This window comes from Mobula hypostoma, chromosome 2 (genome assembly GCF_963921235.1).
Source record: "Mobula hypostoma chromosome 2, sMobHyp1.1, whole genome shotgun sequence".
NCBI lineage: Eukaryota > Metazoa > Chordata > Chondrichthyes > Myliobatiformes > Myliobatidae > Mobula > Mobula hypostoma.
In genome coordinates, this window is record NC_086098.1 from 79,445,943 (window position 1) to 79,468,272 (window position 22,330).

General features: G+C 41.8%; 1 protein-coding gene across 1 annotated transcript in view; it reads left to right on the plus strand.

The window, feature by feature from the left end:
• Positions 1 to 21,827, plus strand: part of eloal (elongin A, like) — a 54,211-nt gene extending 32,384 nt beyond the window's left edge. Inside the window, exons 5-11 of the mRNA XM_063068631.1 lie at positions 6,230 to 6,335; positions 6,874 to 7,032; positions 8,893 to 8,990; positions 13,290 to 13,470; positions 16,461 to 16,578; positions 19,845 to 19,978; positions 21,510 to 21,827. Coding sequence (XP_062924701.1) covers positions 6,230 to 6,335; positions 6,874 to 7,032; positions 8,893 to 8,990; positions 13,290 to 13,470; positions 16,461 to 16,578; positions 19,845 to 19,978; positions 21,510 to 21,571 — 858 coding nt within the window. The 3' untranslated portion in view covers positions 21,572 to 21,827. The remainder of the gene's footprint in view (positions 1 to 6,229; positions 6,336 to 6,873; positions 7,033 to 8,892; positions 8,991 to 13,289; positions 13,471 to 16,460; positions 16,579 to 19,844; positions 19,979 to 21,509) is intronic.
• The last annotated feature ends 503 nt before the right edge of the window (positions 21,828 to 22,330 follow it).

The window sequence follows — 22,330 nt, forward strand, 5'->3', positions numbered from 1 at the left end:
TTTTAATGCTAGGAGTATTATGGATAAGGGTGATGGGGCATGGATCAGTACATGGAACTACAATGTTATAGCCATTACAGAAACTTGGTTGAGAGAGGGGCAGGAATGGGTGATTAATGTACTAGATTTTCAAGGTTTTAGAAAAGATAGAGGAGGAGGTAAAAGAGGGGGTGGAGTTGTACTACTAATCAGGGACAATATCACAGTTGCACTCAGAGGAGACATAATGGAGGGGCCAGACCCTGAGTCCATTTGGGTGGAACTTTGGAATAGGAAGGGTGCAATCACACTGATGGGATTGTACTACAGACTCCTAATAGCTACCAGGACAGTGAGGAACAGGTATGTAATCAGATTTAAAAAATGTGTAAAAATAATAAGGTTGTTGTCACTTCAACTTCAACTTCAACTAATATAAACTGGGACCTGCTTAGTGTGAGGGGCTTAGATGGGGCTGAATTTGTTAAGTGTACCCAGGAAGGTTTCTTTAATCAACAATGAGAGGAGGGGCTGTACTGTACCTGGTGTTGGAACAATGAGCCTTACCAGGCGGGGGAACAGTGACCACAACTTCTTAGCCTTCAGAATAGCTATAGTTAAGGATGGGATAGTTTTGAATTGGAGAAGGGCAAATTACAAGGGCATTAGGCGGCAACTAAGAAGAGTTAATTGGGAACAGATTTTTTCTGGCAAGTCCATATCAGACATGTGGCGTGTGTTTAAAGACCGATTGCACAGAGTACAGGAAAGGTACGTATGTTCCTGTTAGAAGGAAGGACCGGGATGAAAAGGTATGAGAGGTGATGAATTTAGTCAAGAAGAATAAAGGAAAAATAGGTAAAGTTTCAAAAGTCAGGATCAAACAAAATACAAGGAGTATAAAGAAGCCAGAAAAGAACTAAAGAAGGAAATTAGGAAAGCCAAGAGGGGCTATGAAACATCCTTGACAAGTAGGATTAAGGTAATTCCAAGGCATTCTGTACATACATCGAGAGTAAGAGGATAACCTCATAATCTAATCTAATCTAACTAGGGAGAGGGTGGCACCACTCAAGGATAAAGGGGGGAATGTTTGATTGGATGCAGAGAATGTGAGTGAGGCACTGAATGAGTAGTTTGCTTCAGTATTTCCCAAGAAAAAGGATGTGGAGGACCAGGAGCTCAGTGCTGAGTGTATAAATACGTTAAGCTGTTTGGAGGTCAAGGAGGAGGAAGGGTTGGGCCTCCTAATGAGTATCAAGGTGGATATGTCCCCAGGGCCTGATGGAGTTTGCCCCAGGTTCTTGACGGAGGCAAGAGATGAGATTGCTGGGCCCTTGACCAGTATCTTCCTGTCTGCTCCAGCCACAGGCAATGTCTTGGAGGACTGGCGAGTGGCCAATATTGAATTTCTGTTTAAGAAGGGAACAAGGGAAAATCCTGGGAACTATAGAGTGGTGAGTCTCACGTCAGTTGTAGGGAAATTGCTGGAGAAAGTTCTTAGGGATTGGATATATGAGCATTTGGAAACCCATGGCATAATTAGAAAGAGCCAGCATGGCTTTGTGCATGGTATGTCATGCCTTACCAATTTGATTGAGGTTTTTGATGAGGTGACGAGAGAAATTGATGAGGGTAGGTCAGTGGATGTTGCCTAGGTGGATTTTAGTAAGATGTTCGACAAAGTCCATCGTGAGAGGCTAATACAGAAGATTAAGATGCATGGTGTTCGTGGTGAATTGGCTGTTCAGATTCAGAACTGGCTTGCACATAGAAGACAGAGGGTAGTGGTTGAAGGGACTTATTCAAGCTGGGGATCTGCAATTAGTGGAGTTCCACAGGGATCTATGCTGGGACCTCTGCTGTTTGTGATGTAAATAAATGACCTGGATGAAAATGTCAACATGCAAAAATCTGTAGATGCTGGAAATCCCAGCAACACACACACAATGCTGGAGAAACTCAGGAGGCCAGGCAGCATCTATGGAAAAGAGTAGACAGTTGACTTTTCGGGCTGAGGCCCTTCATCAGGACGAAAATATAGGTGGACGGGCTGGTATATTTGTGAATGATAGCAGGATTGGTGGAGTTGTGGATAATATAGAAGACTGACAAAGAATACAGCATGATGCAGATGCAGGCTGAGAAATGGCAGATGGAGTTTTAACTCAGATAAATGAGAGATGTTGCATCTCGGTAGGGTAAATGTAAGGAGACAGGAGGGAAAGGTCCTTAACAGTGTTGCTGAGCAGAGAGATCTTGGGATTCAAGTTCATAGCTCCTTGAAAGGGGCTACGCAGGTCAATAACAAACAAGAGAAAATTTGCAGATGCTGGAAATCCAAGCAATGCACTCAAAGTGCTGGAGGAACTCAACAGGCCAAGCAACATCTATGGAAAAGAGTACAGTCGACGTTTTAGGTCATCCTTTGGCAGGACTGTATTCTTTTCCACAGATGCTGCCTGGCCTGCTGAATTTCTCCAGCATTTTGTGTGTGTTACACAGGTCGATAAGGTGGTTTAAGAAGGCTTATGGAATGCATGCTTTTATTAGTTGAGACACTGAGTTCAAAAGTCAAGAGGTTATGTTACAACTTTATAAAACTCTGGTTCGGCAACATCTGGAGTATTGTGTACATTTCTGGTCACCCCACTATAGGAAAGATGTTGAGGCTTTGGAGACAGTGCAGAAGAGGTGTACCAGGATGCTGCCTGGTTTAGGGGGTATGTGCTATCGCGAGAGGCTGGATAAACTTGGATTGTTTTCTTTGGAGTACCGGAAGTTGAGGGGAGATCAGATAGAAGTTTATAAGATTGAGTGACAAAGATAGGGTAGACAGAGAATATCTGTTTCCCAGAGTTGAAATGTCTAATACCAGAAGGCACGCGTTGAAGGTGAGAGGGGGTAGGTTCAAGGGCGATGTGAGGGGTAAGCTTTTTATTCAGAGTGGTGTATGCCTGGTATGGTGGAAGAGGCAAATACATTAAAGGTTTTTAAAAGACACTTGGATAGGCATATGGATATAAGGAAGTTGGAAGGATATGGACATGGTGTAGGTAGGAGGGATTAGCATTTGGGGGGTTTTGATTTGCTTTTTAGCTGGTTCGGCACAACATTATGAGCCGGACAGCCTGTTCCTGTGCTATACTGTTCTATAACCTGATATTCCCAATCCACCTGCATATTGAAATCCCCCATAACTTTTGTAACATTGCCCTTTTGATATTCATTTTCTATCTCCTGTTGTAATTCTGGCTATATTTCAAATGCCTGTACACAACTCCCATCAGGGTCTTTTTTTTTTCCTTGCAGTTCTTAACTTTACCCACAAAGAATCTACATCTTCTGATCCTATGTCACCTCTTTCTAAGAATTTGCTTTTATTTTTTTACTCACGGAGCTATGCCCCCCCCCACCCCGGTCTACTTACCTGTCCTTTTGAAATAATGTGTTTCTTTGGATGTTAGGCTCCCGTCTATTCCCTTCTTTCAGGCACAGCTCCATAATGCCGACAACGTCATACCTGCCAGTCTCTAACTGTACTACAAGATCATTTACCTTATTCCATTTACTGAGTGTATTCAAATATAACTCCTTCAGTCCTGTATCTGTCCCCCTTTTTGATTCTGTCCTCCTTTTTTCACTGCAATTCATCCCACTGACTGCAATTTTGCCCTATCATCATCATTCCTGATTGTCTCACAACACACTGCCACTGCTTGTGAACCCAACAGAACTTTCACAATGGTTCCTATCCCTGTGCCAAATTAGTTTAAACGCTCTCCAACAGCTCGCACGAACCTGCCTGCAAGGATATTGGCTTCCTCCCCCCCCCCCACCCCAGGTTCAGGTGTAACCCATCCCTTTTGTACAGGTCATGCTTTGCCCCAGAAGAAAAATCTGATACCCTTTACCCTGTTTCTCAGCCACACATTCATCTGCCAAATCATCCACCGTCACTGACACATAGCACAGCCAGCAATCCAGAGATCCTGCTTTTCAGCTTTCTACCTAGCTCCATAAATTCTCTCTTCAGGATTCCCTTGCTTTTTCTACCTATGTCATTGGTGCCAATATGTACCAAGACTTCTGACCGCTCACCCTCCCCCTTTAGAATGTCACGAACCCCATCTGAGACGTACCTGGCCTGGCACCAGGAAGGAAACATACCATCTCGGTGTCTCTATCGCATCCACAGAATCTCGTGTCTATTCATCTAACTATGGAATCCCCTTTCGCTACTGCAGTCCTCTTCTTCCACACCCCCCCTTCGCTTCCCTTCTCAACCACAGACGCAGTCGCTCTTTCTTGCTCACCACCCCCCACCAACCTCCCCGGTAGATCGCCTCCTCAGCAGTATCCAAAACGGTATACTTATTATTAAGGGGAACAGGTGCAGGGCTACTCTGTACTGACTGCTGATTTCCCTTCCCTCTCCTAATAGTCATCCTTTTCCTGCCTCCTGCAACTTTGGGGTGATTATCTTCCCGTCGCTCCTACCTATCATCTCCTCAGTTTCTTATACAAGAATGAGCCAAATGCCATCGAGTGGCAGCTCCAGTTCCTTAACATGTTTTCTGAGGAGCTACAACTCAGTGCATTTGCTGCAGATGTGGTTATCAGGAAGGCTGGATGTCTCCTAGAATTTCCACATCTTGCACAAAGAACACAACACAGCCCCTGGAGCCATTCTCACTGCTCTAACTCTGTACTAACAGACAAAGAATGAAGAAGAAGAAACTTACCAGATACATACCTCGCCCAAGCCTGATGAGCCGAAGCTTCCACACTCTAACACTAGTCCACTCTAACAATGGCTGTTCCGCTTATCCCTGCCTTATTTTTATTTGCCTTTGCTAATGTGTGAGGCCTCCTGTGTGGCTTTTCATGTGGTTATATATTTATTTTATTGCATGTAGGGGATGCCAGGATGTCCTGAAGAGTATTGTACCAGCTTAATTAGTGTTCTTTCATTTTTTGGTGCATCCATTTGTGCTCCCAATGAATTATCCAAAAGTATCTTGGCTCATCCAAGTTCTACTCGCTTCCTGCACTTTCCCACCCAGTTATATTACTTTGCAATTCTTATTCATTTGCACCTAATAAGACTGCACGACGTAGGAGCAGAATTAGACCATTTGGCCGATCAAATCTACTCCACCATTCTATCATGGCTGATCTATTATACCTCTCAGCCCCATTCCCCTCCCCATAAACTTTGATGCCCTGACTAATGAAGAAGCCATCTGTGGCAATGAATTCCACAGATTCATCATGCTCTGGCTAAAGAAATTCCTCCTCATCTGTTCTAAAGGGACAACCCACTTACTAGAGGAAACATTCACTCCATCTAGGCCTTTCAATATTCAACAGGTGTCAATGATATACCCCCCTTTCTTCCAAATTCCGGTGAATACAGGCCGAGAGCCAATAAACACTCTTCCTTCCTTCAACATCCGTCTTTTGAGCATTGGCTTTCTCAATCAGTAATTTAGTACTGTGACTTTGTATTTCCTTTGAGGGTGGGTGATCGCTTAATACCGAACACTGAATAGTGCTGATCACTTAGTGGCTTGTTTGGTCCTAAATTTATGGGCCTTTCCCTTTACTACTCTTTGAAAATGGCAGTAATGTTGTGAACAGTTATTGTTCGACCATCAGGCTCTTGAGTCAGAGGGGATAACTTCACACAATTTTATTTGCCCCAACACTTTTCTGATTCCACCACCTATGGCCTCACTTTCAGGTACTTGACAACTCATGTTCTCAGTGCTTCTTACTGCATGCACAAAGTCCTGGAGGAACTTAGCAGGCCAGAGAAGGGTAAACAGTTGACATTTCAGGCCAAGACACTTCATCAGGTCTCGGACCGAAACATCAGCTGTACTCTTTTCCATAGATGCTGCTTGGCTTGTTCAGTTCCTCCAGCATTTTGTAGGTGTTGCTTGGACTTCCAGCATCTTGCAGATTTTCTCTTATTTCTTAATTTTTCCCTTATTTATTATTATTATTTTTGGTTTTTTTGTATTTGCATTGTTCATTGTCCTTTGGACATTGGTTGTTTCATCATGTGCAACTTTTCATTGCTTCTATTGTGTTTCTTTGTATTTACTGTAAATGCCTGCAAGAAAACAAATCTCAAGGTTCAATATGGTGACCTATGTGTACTTTGATATTAAGTTAACTTTGAATTCAGAAATCCCAAAGTTGTAGTTAATGTTAATTTTTACTATTTTTGCTTTTTATTAAGGCTAAAGTTGATATAAGTACTTTGTTGGACATCCCATTACCTAAATTTCTACCAGATGTCACTGATGTCTCCTTTGATTTTTCGCTTACGTCACCAATTAAAAAATGTAAGTGAGTTGTGTACATTTGAACAGCTTAATTTTTGAGTTGATCTTGATCTTAACCTATTGAGAGTCTCTGCCTCCATCACCCACTCAGGCAGTGTCTTTCAGATTCTTAACACCCATGGCATGAAGGAAGTTCTTTATCAGATCCCTTTTAAACCCCTTACTCCCAACCCTAAACCCATGTCCTTTAGTTTTAAATACCTCTGCAATGGGGAGAAGTTTCCCTACCATCTCATAGAGCACAGAAACAGGCCTTTCAGCCCATCTAATCTATGTCCAACTGTTACTCGGCCTGGTCTATAGAGCTCCATACCACTACCATCCATGTACTGATCCAAATTTCTCTTGAATGTTGTAATCAAACCCGCCAATCACCACTTCTGCTGTGAGCTCATTCCACACTGAATGGAAAAGCTCCTGCTCAGGTTCCCTTCAAGTATCTCATTCCAGCTATCTGTCCTGTCCTTGTCCTATCCTATCAATGCTCCTCATAATGTTAGGCAACTGAAACTGAAAGTAATGTCCTTCTATTTACCAGCAGCAGCAGCGACCGATGTTTCTGAGAACACGACGGAATTTACTGGTCGGAGATTGAACTGCAAAATGCAAGTGTATTCGGGCTGTAAAACAACAAACATTTTGAAGATGATGACTCTTTATGAACAGTGCATCCGAGTCCTTCAGAACAACATTGATTGTAAGTTTTTGTACAGAGCGATCCAAGTACACAGCTCCCTGAAAGTGGCTGCACAGTTTGACGGGGTGGTAAAGAATGTGGACAGCCCCCTGGCCTCTATTAGTCGAGGTACTGAGTTATGTTGCAGCTTTACAAGACTGCATCTGGAGAACTGCATTTAATTCTGCTCACCCCCTTTATGGGAAGGATGTCGAGGTTTTGGGAAGAGCACGGACAAGGATTAGAGAGCATGTGCTAGAAGAACTGGTTGGACAAACTTGGGCTGTTTCCTCTGGAGGGTGAGGAGAGATCCGATAGAGGTTTATAACATCATGGGAGGCATGGATGGATTAGGTAGCAGGGTCGAGATGTCTCGTATTAGAGGGGATGCATTGAAAGTGAGAGAGGCATTGGTTCAAGGGTAGGGTTTCCACAAAGGGTGGTGTGTGCATGGATACACTGCCAGGGCTGGTGGTGCTAGTAAATATGATGGAGGTGTTTAAGAGGCTGTTAGATAGGAACCTGAATGTGCAGAGGATGAAGGGATATGGACATTATGTAGGCAGAAGCAACTAGTTTAGTTAGGTGTTTAATTGATTGTCTAATTCGTTCAGTGCAATACTGTGGGCTGAAGGCTCAGTTCCTGTGCAGTATCATAATGTGTTCTACATAAACAACCATGAAGGTGTAACGTAGACAAATAGGAAATGAGAAAGCAAAGTGGGAAATTCCAATATCATGTTCAAGTTTATTGTCATCTAACTGTGTGTGTATGGGTGTATATGTATGTATGTGTGTGTGTGTGTGTGTGTGTGTATATATATATATTTCCCACACAGTTAAAGGCCATCTTTCTATTAGCAGATTAAGCTAAATCTTGAGTTGAAAAGTGTGCGTCATGGCAACCTTTGGTATTGTTAAGAAGAAACTTAAACCATGCCCGCATTTTATTCTTGAGACGGTTATGTTTGGTCTTTATAGTTTAAATTCAAATTCCAAATTTATTGTCATTCAACCATATACATATATGCAGCTAAACAAAACAATATTCCTCTGGGACCAACGTGCAAAATGCAGTACATATATCGCATACAGCACACAAAATAATAATAACACAATAATATTATTCTTCTTAAACCCAGTACTGCTACTGAGGCATAAGCTGCCAACAGCTGCTCGCTGGAGTCCTCAATCCTGGGCCAGTCTTTCAGTCTTTCAATTTGTAGCCCATTGAGGATCCTTCCTCTTTCCCAGGGATGAGGTCTTTCCAGCTTCTGTTGGTATTTTTGTAGCTTTGGGTTTTTATGGGATGGGGTTGCTAGCCCCATGCCCAGTGCTCCTCCTTTTGCAACTGGGCTTGGGACTGTCCGTGGCAGAGTTACAATAATATACACAGATAATAAAAACCTATTTTGTAGTGTACAGGTTGACATATATGACATTTAGTTAAATATACAACAATATTATTCTGACACCTTCATAATATGTACTGGGTAGTAGCAGAGTATCCAAAAGTCTCTCAGCCTGCGGTAAGAAGTTGTTACCCAGCCCAACAGTTCTTGTTCTCATAGTGTGGTACCTTCTGCCTGACAGTAGTAGATCACAGAGACTGTGGGATAGATGGGAGGGATCCTTGACAATGCTGAGGGCTCTGTAAATGCTTCTGGTGTGTGTCCTGGGTGGGCTGGGAGAGACCTCAGTGATTCTCTCGGCAGTCCTCACAACTTGTCGCAGGGCTTTTTAGTCCGATACCTTGCAATTCCCATAGCAGACAGTGATACAGCTGGTCAGGATACTTTAGCAATATATTGTGTGTCATGCTTCATGTGAACAAAACACTGAAAGGGAAGGTCTAAATTTCTGTCTTTTCTCTTCCCTGAGCCATCCACGAAGTTGGTGGTGTGCCATTTGAGATCATCGAGCCAGTGCTTGACCGGTGTACTTCAGAGCAGCTCTGTCGAATTGAGGACTGCAACCCGGTGAGGAGTATCCCAGTCTCTGTTGTAAAACACTTCATCTATCTCAATGTACCATCTTAAATAACCTTCTTGGATTCAGATTCAAACTAATATATTGTCATATACACCAGTGTACAATAGAATTCCTTAGTTGCCTGAAAGTCTCAGTAGAATCAAATGCAATATTAGCATTCATTTTGAGAGGACTAGAATATATAAGCAAGGATGTAAGGCTGAGGCTTTATAAGGCATTAGTCAAACAGTGTTTGAAGTATTATGAGCAGTTTAGGGCCCCATATCTGAGAAAGGGGATGCTGGTATTGGAGAGACTGCAGAGGTGGTTCACAAGAATGATTCCAGGAATGAAAGGGTTAACATATGAGGATTTATCTATCCTAATGTTTTCCAAAAGTTCCAGCATATTTTCTTTCTTAACATTGACATGTTCCAGCATATCAGCGGGGTTTACGTCAGCCTCACTAGGAAGGAAAAGATGGATTATGAAAGGAAGCTGGCAACTAATATCAAAGAAGATACTAAATGCCTTTTTAAGTATATAAAGGGTAAAAGAGAGTTGAGGGTAGACATGGGACCAATAGAAATTGACGCTGGAAATAATGTAATGAGAGACACAGATGGCAGAGGAACTGAATGTGTATTTTGCATCAGTCTTCACAGTGGAAAACATCTACAGTATACCGGACATTCAAGAGTGTCAGGGAAGTGAAGTTTGTGCAGTGAAAATTACGACTGAGAAGGTGTTCAGGAAGCTTAATAGTCTGAGGGTGGATAAATCTCCTGGACCTGATAGAATGTACCCTCGGGTTCTGAAGGAAGTAGCTGGAGAGATTGCGGAGGCATTAACAATGATCTTTCAAGAATCGATAGATTCTGGTATTGTACCAGATGACTGGAAAATTGCAAATGTTACTCCGCTAATTAAGAAGGGTGGGAGGCAGCAGAAAGGAGACTATAGACCTGTTAGCCTGACATCAGTGGTTGGAAAGTTGTTGAAATCGATAGTTAGGGATGAGATTACGGAGTACCGGGAGGCACATGACAAGATAGGCCAAAGCCAGCTTGGTTTCCTGAAAGGAAAATCCTGCCTGACTAACCTACTGTAAGTTTTTGAGGAAATTACAAGCAGGGTAGACAAAGGAGATGCAGTAGATGTGGTGTACTTGGATTTTCAGAAGACCTTTGACAAGGTGCCGCACAGGAGGCCGCTTAGAAGGATAAGAGCCCATGGAATTACAAGGAAGTTACTAGCATGGGTGGAGCATTGGTTGATTGGCAGAAAACAGAGAGTGGGAATAAAGGGATCCTATTCTGGCTTGCTGCCGGTTACCAGTGGAATTCCACAGGAGTCGGTGTTGGGACTGCTGCTTTTTATGATGTATGTCAATGATCTGGACTATGGGATTAATGGATTTGTGGCTAAATTTGCTGATGATACAAAGATAGGTGGAGGAGAGGGTAGTATTGAGGAAACAGAGACTTAGATAGTTTAGGGGAATGGGCAAAGAAGGGGCACACACTGGCTACCTGGTGGACACCCAACGCGGACACTCTTATCAAAAAGGCTCAGCAGAGGTTGTATTTCCTACGTCAACTCAGGAAGTACAACCTGCCTCAGGAGCTGCTGATTCAATTCTATTCGGGAATAATCCAGTCTATTCTCTGTTCGTCCATCACTGTCTGGTATGGATCAGCTACCAAACAAGACAAGAATAGACTCCAAATAACCGTCAGGGCTGTGGAAAGGATTATTGGTGTGAAGCTGCCCTCGATCCAGGACTTACATGCATCTAGAGTCAGGAAGCGAGCAAGCAGCATCATTGTAGACCCATCACACTCCGGACATCTCCTGTTCCAACTCCTTCCTTCTGGTAGGCGCTTTAGATCACTGTATGCCAGGACAAATAGGTACAAGAATAGTTTCTTTCCGTATGCCATCAGTCTTATGAACAATTGAATTTTAGTCTACTATAAACCAAGTCCACCTGCACATACAGAGGTATACCTCATTGCATATAGTTCACGATTATTTGCACTATTGTTTTGTTTGCTTTTTGATTCTGTACAGCGAGAGCTCAGGGAAACTGGCATCAAATTCCCTATATGTGTCCACATACTTGGCGATAATAAAGGATTCTGATTCTGAAATGAAATGCTATGTTGGAAAGTGTATGGTCATGCACTTTGGTGGATGAAATAAACGGGTAGACTATTATTTAGATGGAGAGGGAATTGAAAGTGCAGAGATGCAAAGAGACTTGGGAGTCCTTGTGCGGGATACACTAAAGGTTAACCTCCAGGTTGAGTCGGTGGTGAAGAAGGTGAACGCAGTGTTGGCATTCATTTCTAGAGGTATAGCATATAAGAACAGTGATGTGATGTTGAGGCTCTGTAAGGCACTCGTGTGACCACACTTGGAGTATTGTGTGTAGTTTTGAGCTCCGTATTTTAGAAAGGATATTCTGACATTGGAGAGAGTTCAGAGAAGATTCACGAGAATGATTCCAGGAATGAAAGGGTTACCATATGAGGAATGTATGGCAGCTCTTGGGCTGTATTTCCTGGAGTTCAGGAGAATGAGGGGGGATCTCATAGAAACATTCAGAATGTTAAAAGGCTTGAACAGATTAGATATGGCAAAGTTCTTTCCCATGGTAGGGGATTCAAAGACAAGAGGGCAGAATTTCAGGATTGAAGGACATCCTTTTAGAACTGAGATATGGAGAAATTAGTTAAGTCAGAGGGTGGTATATCTGTGGAATTTGTTGCCATGAGCGGCTGTGGAGGCCAAGTCATTGGGTGTATTTAATGCAGAGATAGATAGGTTCCTGATTAGCAGGTCATCAAAGGATATGGGGTGAAGGCAGGGGAGTGGGATGACTGGAGGAATTGCATTAGCCATGATTGAATGGCGGAGCAGACTTGATGGGCCGAATGGCCTATTTCTGCTCCTATATCTTGTGTCTTATGTCTTATGTCTCACTGGTGAATAGTGAAGCAAAATATTTATTAAGGACCTCCCCTACTTCCTCTGACTACGGGCACTTGTTTCCTCTTCTATCCCTGTTCAGACACTTGTAGAGAGGGCTATGTCAGATGTCGGGGTCTTTCAGCACGAAAATCCTCAGATGTTCAAAGATGCATTGTTGACAATTCTGTTAGCCCCATTATAGGAAAGATGTCAAGGCTTTGGAGAGGGTGCGGAACAGGTTTAGCAGGATGTTACCTCGATTAGAGGGTATGTGCTATAATGAGAGGATGGACAATCTTGGTTTGTTTTCTTTGGCGTGGGAGAGGCTGAGGGGAGATCTGATAGAGGTTTGTAAGATTATGAGAAGCACAGGTATGGAGTAGACAGACAATCAGATGATATCTTTTTCCAAGGGTCGAAATGTCTAATACCAGGGAGCATGCAATTAAGGTGAGAGGAGACATTTCAAAGGAGACTTGTGGATATCTGAAATGCGTTGCTGGGGTTGGTGATAGAGGCAGGTCCTAAGAGATTTAAACGAGACACAATGCCCATATCCTTCAATTTCCCTCACATGACTCTTAAAAGTTTAGATGGGCATATGAACGTGAGGGAAATGAAAGGATATGGGCATTGTGTAGGCATAAGGGATTAATTTAGTTGGCAATTTGGTTACTAATTTAATTGTTTCAGTGCAACATTATAGGTTGAAGAGCTTAATCCTGTGCTGTATTGTTCTGTGTTCTATATGCCAAATAGATAGCAAGGGTTGAGTAATGAGGAAAATTGATAACTTCTGTGCTTCAACGATCACAACTGATAGTTGAATGCAGGTGAAAACCTGGCATGACAACATCTACATACCACTCGTTTGAATCAGAATTGCTCAACTGGGAAAACAGCAAGAATATTTGCATTTAGTTGAACATTTCTCAATTTATTAAGTGTTTTATATAGATTACCTGCCGGTGTGGTGGTAGAGACAGGTACATCAAGGACATTTAAAAAACTCTTAGGCACATGGATGATAAGAAAATGGAGGGCTATGTAGGAGGGATGGGTTAGATTAATCTTAGAATAGGTTAAAAGGTCAACACAACATCGTGGGCCAAAGGGCTTGTACTGTGCTGCAGTGTTCTATGTTCTGATTACAGTAGAAGGTTAGCATTAACATGATGGGCCAAAGGGCCTGGTTCCATGGTTTATAACTCAATGACTCTTAAGTGTTTCTAGAATGGATGACAATAGAAAGCTATATATTCTCAAATAATTTGTGCCTTCTGTAATTATAAGATCCATCATGATATCTCTTTTATTTTTATCTTAAATAGAGCTTTATCGAACAGACTGATCACCTCTGGATGAAACATTGTAAAAAAGACTTCAAAAATGAACAGCCCCACGAGTATGAGTCATGGCGTGAGCTGTATCTGAGGCTTTACAACGAGCGAGAACATAAACTGAAAATACTAACTCAAAGTATTAGTTCTGCACATGCTAATAAACCCAAAGGTCAGTTTTTAACAAGACATTTATACTGACAAGCCATCATGTTTATATAGGGGCTACATTTCAAATTATTCTGGCATCAGTGCTCAGGGTCCTGAACCAGTGTAGATAACTTCACTCACCTCAACTCTGAACAGATTCCACAATCTATAGATTCATTTTCAAGGACTCTACAACCAGTGTTCTCAGTATTATTTATTCATTTATTTATTTTTCTAATTGCACAATTTGTTTTCTTATGCACATTGTTTTTGTCTGCTTTTGTGTGCAGTTTTTCATTGATTCTATTGTGTTTCTTTGTATCTATTGGGAATATCTGCAAGGTGATGAATCTCGGGGTAATCTATGGTGACATATACGTACATGGATAATAAATTTACTTTGAATTTTGCATTGGATCTGCAATTGGAGCTAAACGTGGACATCCAGTAGAACCAGATGTTCCATCCACCTTGTGTTTATTGTGTACTTGGAATGAATTTAAATTAAATCCATAGCACGGTAGCAAAAAGCTTGCAATTAAGAGCAACTGTTTGAAGAATACGAGAGATCAAGGGCTGATTTTTAGTGACAGAGAACATCCCTGGTTTGCTGTAATCATTGAAGTTTCAGTGAGAACGCCCGAGAAACTTTAGGAGGCACAGTTTAAAGTGGTTAAAAGAAAGACTGTACAAGAAACGTGCTGACTGTTCTATTTAAATATCTCATTCCACATTATACAAGTTCTGCCCTTGTTCGCCTTCACCATAAAGTTATTACTGGTATTTGTCCAAAGAACTGTTTCCAGCTGGTTTCTTTCTTGTGTGTTTTCTTTGTGATAATCCTTTTGTACAGCTTTGTTCTGCTGTGCTACAGTTCAAAGTGCAAGGAAGCATTCTGGTAAATCTCCTCTGACCCTCTCTAAAGTTTCCACATCCTCCGTATAACGAGACCAGAGCTGAACACAATATCCCATAACCTACAAGCCAAAATAGAATCTTATAACACTACAACACAGAAACGGGCCCTTCTGATCTGTGTCAAGCTATTGTTCTGCCTAATCCCATCCAGCTGCATCTGGCCTGTAGCTCTTCATACTCCTCCCATCAATGTACATATCCAAGTTTCTCTTAAATGTAGAAATTGAACCTAGATCCACCACTTCTACTGGCAGCTTGTTCCACATTTTCACCACCCTCTGAGTGAAGAAATTTTCCCTCATGTTCCCCTTAAGCAGTTTCCTTTTTTCACTTAGCCTATGACCTCTAGTTCTAGTCTTATCTAGCCTCACTGGAAAAAGCCTGCTTGCATTTACCCGATCTATATCCTTCGTAATTTTGTATACCTCAATCAAATCTTCTTTCATTTTCCAACCCTTCCCTATAATTCAGGTCGTCAAGTCCTGGCAACAACCTTGTAAATTTTCAATGCTTTCTTTCAGTTTAACTGATGTCTTTCCTCTAGGTGACCAGAATTGTACATAATACTCCAAATTATGCCTTACCAACATCTTGTATGGCTACAACTTAACATCCCAACTCCTTTTCTCAGTACATTGATTTCTGAAGGCCAGTGTGTTAAAAGCTCTCTTTACAACCCTATCTACTTGTGATGCCACTTTCAAGGAACTATGGATCTGTATTCCTAGATCCCTCTGTATTACCAAATTTCTCAGTGCCTTATTGCTCACCATGTAAGTCCTACCCAATTGACTGCACTAAATTTCATCTGCCATTTTTCAGCCCATTTTCCAAGCTGGTCTGGATCTTTTATCCCTTTTCTATGTCATCCATAGTTTGACTTGTACTATATATTTGTGTAAATTTATTTTCTAAATGGAGGATATTTCTTTCATGATTTCTACAGTTTTGAGCATTGGGGACTTAGTTGACTCTGAATGATACATCTGTAGGTAATCGGTTTGTACCAAGGTACAGTGAAAAATAATCCAGGCAGATAATTTTCAGTACATTGAGGTAGTACAAAGTGAAATGCAACAATAATGCAAGTTGTAGTGTCACACTTGCAGTTCAGGTAGGCAGTAAAGTGCAAAGGCACGACAAAGGAGATGGAGAGATGAAGAGTAACACATACGAAATGCTGGAGCAACTTAGCAGGTCAGGCAGCATCTATGGAGAGGAATATCTGAATCAGGTTTAATATCTCTGACATATTTCATGGAACTTGCTGTTTTCGGGCGGCAGTAAGTCAAGACTCTTGATTGTTTAATACAATTTCAAGTACTCAAGTGTAAAAGAGAACAAAATAATTGTTACTCCAGATCTGATGCAGCACAAGTAAAAATTCAAATGAAGAACACAATAATATAAGTAATTTATATACATTGTACGTTCATAAAGTGACACTAGGCACAGGAGTGTCTGTACATAAGGTGGCTGATAGGAAATAATAAAGTAGTGGTGGTTGGGAGTGTGACAGGTGAGTTAATGAATGGATTACTGCTTTTTAAAAGTAACTGATTTTGAGACCGATGGTCCTGGCATGGATGCTACATGGCCTGCTCCCTGGTGGGAGTGGGACAAAGAGAGCGATACATTAACAGATAATGGTACAATGCAATACAGAGCATGCTCTAGTAGTGGACCCTTCATCAGGGATCTCAACCTGAAACATCCTTTATTCCTCTCCATAGCTGCTACCAGACTGCTGAGTTCTTCCAGTATTTTGTGTGTCACTCTGGATATTCAGAATCTCTTGTGTTTGTGAAAGATCAATACTCATCTTTATCATACAAAAGGTCTGTCCAAGAGTTTATAACAGTGTGATAGAAGCTGGCCCAGACCCTATTTGGCTGTATAGTTTGTCACAGCATTCAAGGGAAATGATGATTGGAAATTAATTTTGAAAACATTATTTTCTTATGCATATTTATTATTGAAATATTAGGAATAACTGTTTCCAGTTACAATAGAAATTCATCAGCTATAAAAAGGCTATTGGGTCAGCATAGCAACATCATATTTTGCAAAGAATGTGATTATTCTTGTCTTTAGGTCGTCAAGTAAAATTGGCATATGTAGATATTTCTGCAAAGCCGCCCAGGAATGTTCTCCGGCAGCAAGGAAAACACGGAACTGCGGGGACCACAATTCCAAGCTCTTCCAAGCAGAGGTGAGCATTCTTATGCAGAACAGAGAGATGAAATGAAAGATTAACTCTTGATGACCCAGAGCCATCTGTCTGGGTATGATGTGGTGCAGCTTATCACAAGTTCTGATCTTAATTGGGAAAGGAGGTGCTGCAGTGTGATTACTCTAGTTGAGCTCAATGTTCTCCCAAGGGGTTAACCCCTTAATGGAGAATGCATGTGCGTGACCTTGTTTAACATGAGGAGGCCTATGCATGGGCAGCACCACACAGTCCTTAAAACATTGGGGTCAGGTCCAGTGACATGGAGTGCAAGACAACTGGGGACCTTTTGCTGCTGCAGTCTTCCTCCGCCTTCAATGCCATTATGATGTGTCAGCCAGCTCCACCGTTGAGGTCCTGTTTGCATTGTTCTTTCATTGGGACCTGCCCCTGGCCTTACCGCCATGGTATCCCTACCAGGATCTAAGCTCTTGGGATCTCAGGAACTCACAAGGTGATGATCAGCAGAGAAAGGAGGTGAAGCATTTGTCCAGCAAACTGGGGAATCACGAGGATAGATATCATACAAAATGGTGCCTTTATAAAGGGCACAGGTACAGAGAGAACATGGCTGTATGTGCATACAGTTTTGGTCACCTCACTACAGGAAGGATGTGGAAACTATAGAAAGGGTGCAGAGGAGATTTACAAGGATGTTGCCTGGATTGGGGAGCATGCCTTATGAGAATAGGTTGAGTGAACTTGGCTTTTTCTCCTTGGAGCAGCGGAGGATGAGAGGTGACCTGATAGAGGCGTATAAGATGATGAGAGGCATTGATCGTGTGGAGAGCCAGAGGCTTTTTCCCAGGGCTGAAATGGCTAACGTGAGAGGATACAGTTTTAAAGTGCTTGGAAGTAGGTAATGTCAGGGGCAAGTTTTTTTTTTATGCAGAGAATGGTGAGTGCGTGGAATGCGCTGTGGGTGATGGTGGTGGAGGCAGATACAATAGGGTCTTTTAGAAGGCCCTTGGATAGGTACATGGAGCTTAGAAAAATAGAGGTCTATAGCAAACTCAAGGTAATTTCTGAAGTAAGTACATGTTCAGCACAGCATTGTGGGCCGAAGGGCCTGGATTGTGCTGTAGGTTTTCTATGTTCTATAATTATGCTGATTAAATATAACATAACATAAATGTCTCCCGCTTTGAGCAAGAGGAATTCTTTGGGGTTGGAAGAGGGAGGGGATGAGGCTATAATCTTAGAATTACCTAAATTGAGTGGATGTGGGGAGGATGTTTGCGATAGTGGGAGTGTTGAGGACCAAAGGGCGTAGCCTCGGAAGAGAAGGACATCTCGTTAGAACAGTGATGAGGAGGAATTTCTTTAGCCAGAGGGAGGTGAATCTGTGGAGTTCATTGTCATAGGCGATGTGGAGGCCAAGTCAATGAGTGTATATAAAGTGGAGGCTGATAAGTTCTTAATTAGTAATGGTGTCAAAGGTTATGTGGAGAAGGCAGAAGAATGGGGCTGAGAAGGATAATACATCAGCCATGATGGAATGGCAGAGCAGACTTGATGGGCTGAATGGCCTAATTCTGTTCCTATGTCTTATTGTCTTGTGGTCGAAATATTTTGGCACTGGAAGAAAACTTGACCTGTGGGCCTGTGCCCAAAGGTTTTGTCAAAAGTTTTTGGCTAGAGGAGCACATTCAGAGTGGGATGGATTTTAGTCAGTTTATCTAAAATATAAACTACTTATCCGGCTTGTACAATCCTGCCAACTCATTTCCTGTTTATCGTTCAAATATTCACAGTTTTATTCGCACAGAATCTATTCACAATGCTTGCAGATTTATAATATACGAGTCTGACTCATAAGGAAGGATATTTAAAAGATTAAAACTGAGGTTTATTTGTCACACGAACATTGGAACATACAATGAAATATGTTGTTTGTGTCTATGGCCAACACAGTCTGAGGATGTGCATGCTTCAGGCGCCAACATAGCTATCCACAACTCACTAACCTGTACGATTAGGAATGTGGGAGGAAGCCACATCCAGAGAAAATCCATGCAGTCACAGAAAGAACGTCAAACTCCTTACAGAGAGGGTGGGAAATGGACGCTGTAAAGCTTTATGCTAACTTCCATGCTACCATGCCACCTACTACACGATCTGAATGGAGAACATCTGATACATCTTCATACTTTACTTACTGCCAGAATCTGGTGTTTAAGGTCTTCCATCTCTGTCTGTCCTTGGGCACCAGTTTTGTTATTGGTCTTGGCAATTTTCAGTGTTTCCTTCATTACACCAGTAGCTTCCTTTTTGTTTTCACTACTGTCAGCCATGCAAGTCCCAGGTGGAGACTCAGGAATACCATTGTAGAAGGATTCTTCATTGCTGTTTCCTAACAGATTTGTTTCACAGGTCAGGGTTGTCAGTACTGAGCTGACCCCCCGAACCTGGAGAACCAGTGGACCAATCCTAGTAGTCTGGCCTCTGCCCTTTGACCTATTTGGCATGGGTGACTCTACCAAAAGCCAACACATTAAGCCCTGACTCCAGCCAACATAGCTAGATACATGGAGGATACATCTTTATGGCTGCAGTTAATTTTCATGGTTGTTTTTTCCCAAAAGCTTCCTTCTGGAAAGTACTATAGGGCTATTAAAACAAGAAAACTTCCCTCCGTGTTGAAAAGTCCTTCCCTCGGGCAGGTAATCTGGTCAACCATTTTAATTAGTCCTCCCATCTCCCTCTATCGATTACCTCAGTCACTGCACTGTAAGCACTTTAAACCACTTTTCATAATGCTGTTTACATTGTACGTTGCTGGTATTTGATTTATGCACATTTATTCCATATTTGTATTTTAACCTCTAACTTTATTTTTATATAATTTCTTATTCTTACAGTTGTTAAATGTTGTTTTTATTGCACGTCGTGCCCTAACCAACACACCACTGCGAGTTCCTTATACATGTAAATGTGTATGGCAAATAAAGTTGATCCTTGGTCCGCGGTCCTATAGGTCCTCAGTTCTCAGTCCTTTGTTGTTCATTGTTCCTGTAGGGTGAAATCTTCTGGGAGCACAGACTGTTGTTCATTGTTCTTGTAGGGTGAAATCTTCTGGGAGCACAGACTGTTGTTCATTGTTCTTGTAGGGTGAAATCTTCTGGGAGTACAGACTGTTGTTCATTGTTCTTGTAGGGTGAAATCTTCTGGGAGCACAGACTGTTGTTCATTGTTCTTGTAGGGTGAAATCTTCTGGGAGCACAGACTGTTGTTCATTGTTCTTGTAGGGTGAAATCTTCTGGGAGCACAGACTGTTCTGTCCCTGCTGGAGGAAGTGGCATTTCTAATGGAACAAAGAGTGGTGGTAGCAGTATTGCTGCAAGTAGTCATTCAGGACTGGATGCAAAGAGGCAAGTTAAAAGTAAGTAAAGTATATCTTTTATTTTAAGTTCCAGTTTGTCAATTGTCATCTGACTGTATATACAACCAAATGAAACATCTTTCTACTGGACCACAGTGCACCTACAAAACATATCCCACACAGCACATAAACCAAAATATTACCATAAATAAGTTAATAAAATGTAATTCAAAATGCATGTAGTGGGAAGCACAGGTAAACAGGAAACTGTAAACTCACTGTCCTGGTGACAAGACCCCGGTGCTGGCAGGGTATTTAGTAGTCCCATGGCATGAGGGAAGGTCCACTCGGGCACTCCTAGCCCTGATGCTTGATGCTTCTTGAAGCACACATCAGAATCGGGTTTATTATCATTGACTTATGTGGTGAATTGTGGTGTCTTGTGGCAGTACATAAAAATTACTATAAGTTACAATAAAAAAAAAAGTGCAATAGAAGAATGGCGAGGTAGTGCTGAAGGACCATTCAGGAATCTGATGGTAGAGGAGCTACTCCTAAAACGTTGAGTGTGGATCTTCAGACACCTGAACTACTTCTCTGATTGTAGTATTGAGAAGAGGGCGTGTCCTGGGAGATGAGTGGCTCAAGAAGTTGGCATCATTAAGGACAACGCCTTTTGAAGACGTTCTTGATGGTGGGGAGGGTTGTGCCTGTGATGGAGCTGGCTGTGTCAACAGCCCTCTGCAGGCTGTTTAGATCCTGTGCACTGAACCACCATACCCAGCAGTGCTGCAACCAGTTAGCATGTCCTCGACAGTACATTTGTAGAAATTTGCCAGACATACCAATTCTCCTCAGTCTCCTTCTGAAGTATAGTCACTCAGTGAAGCATATAATGGCAAAGTTACAGAAATAATTTTGGGACCAAAAGAATTATGATGAAATAAATTTGTTTCCAATTGTGACTAGGCACATTAGCGTAACGATTAGCACAGTTGTTTTACCACACCAGTGATCACTGATCGGGGTTTGATTCCCGGCGTTGTCTGTAAGAAATTTACAAGTTCTTCCCATAACTGTGTGTACTCCAACTTCCACCTGCATTCCAAAAATGTACGGTTAGGGTTAGTTGATTGTCGGTATGCTATGTTGGCACTAGAAACATGCCGACACTTACAGGCTGCCCCTAGTTCAAGCTAATTTGATGCAAATTGGCACATTTCTCTGTATGTTTTGATGTACATGCAACAGATAAAGCTAGTACCTTTAAAATTGTTCTAATTCCTGTACAACAGCTAAGTTAGAGACTTGAGATTCTGCAGATGCTGGAAGCCTGGAGCAACACACAAGATCACTAAAGAAACTCAGCAGGTCAGGGCAGCATCTATGGAGGGGGAAAAATCCCCCTCTGACCTGTTGAGTTCCTCCAGCAACTTGCGTGTCGCAACAACTAGGTTGATTGTGAATTCTACTAGAAATGTACTGTATGTGTCCAACAGAATTTGTTTGATTGATCAGTTCTTTCTGCTGTGTTAATAGTTCTTCAGAACAGAGTACAGATTTCTTAAAGAAGGACATTTTTCTTTTCCAGAAATTGCACCAATGATGGCAAAATCATTGAGGGCCTTTAAGAACCGGCTTGGTCCGCGGTAAATCATTGGCGATGGCTGCTTCACTCACTTTTGTTGTCACTTGAATGTTTTGTTTCGAAGGTGGGACATTTATTTACCATCATTACTTTTTGTATACTATTTGGACCAATATGTGCATAATGCACATACTTTTGTTTTGCAAGTTATAAATCACTTGCTGAATACTGGATTAAATTTGGTATAAACTTAGACAAAACAAAATGAGAGATTTGAAGTGACTTGCAGATCTCTAACTTATAAAAATTGATAAACGTACACCTGAGATACACTTGAGAATAAAAACTAAAAGTGAGACTGTTTGTAGATTTTTGTTACCATCAGAAAGTTTATGGTTAATAAATGCAAATTCACTTTCACATCCTTTGCATTATTTTAGAGCTGGTGTTAAATTTGATTTTAAATTTTTTCTTTTGATGTAACGTTTGAAGGCTTTGGTCCTGTACTTGAGTTTAGAAGAATGGAGGCGGGGGGGGTGGGGGGGAATCTCATTGAAACCCACTGAATATTCAAAGGCCTAGAAAGAGTCGCTGTGGAGAGGATGTTTCTAAAAGCTAGAGAGTCCAGGACCAGAGGGCGCAGCCTGAGAGTATTCTGTTATAATATAAATGAAGAGGAATTTATTTAGCTGGAAGGTGGTGAATCTGTTAAATTCTTGCCACGGATGGCTGTGGAGTTCATCACTGGGTATATTTAAGGTGTAGGATGATAGGTGCTTGATTAGTAAGGGTACGGGGAGAATCTCAATCAGCCATGATTGAAT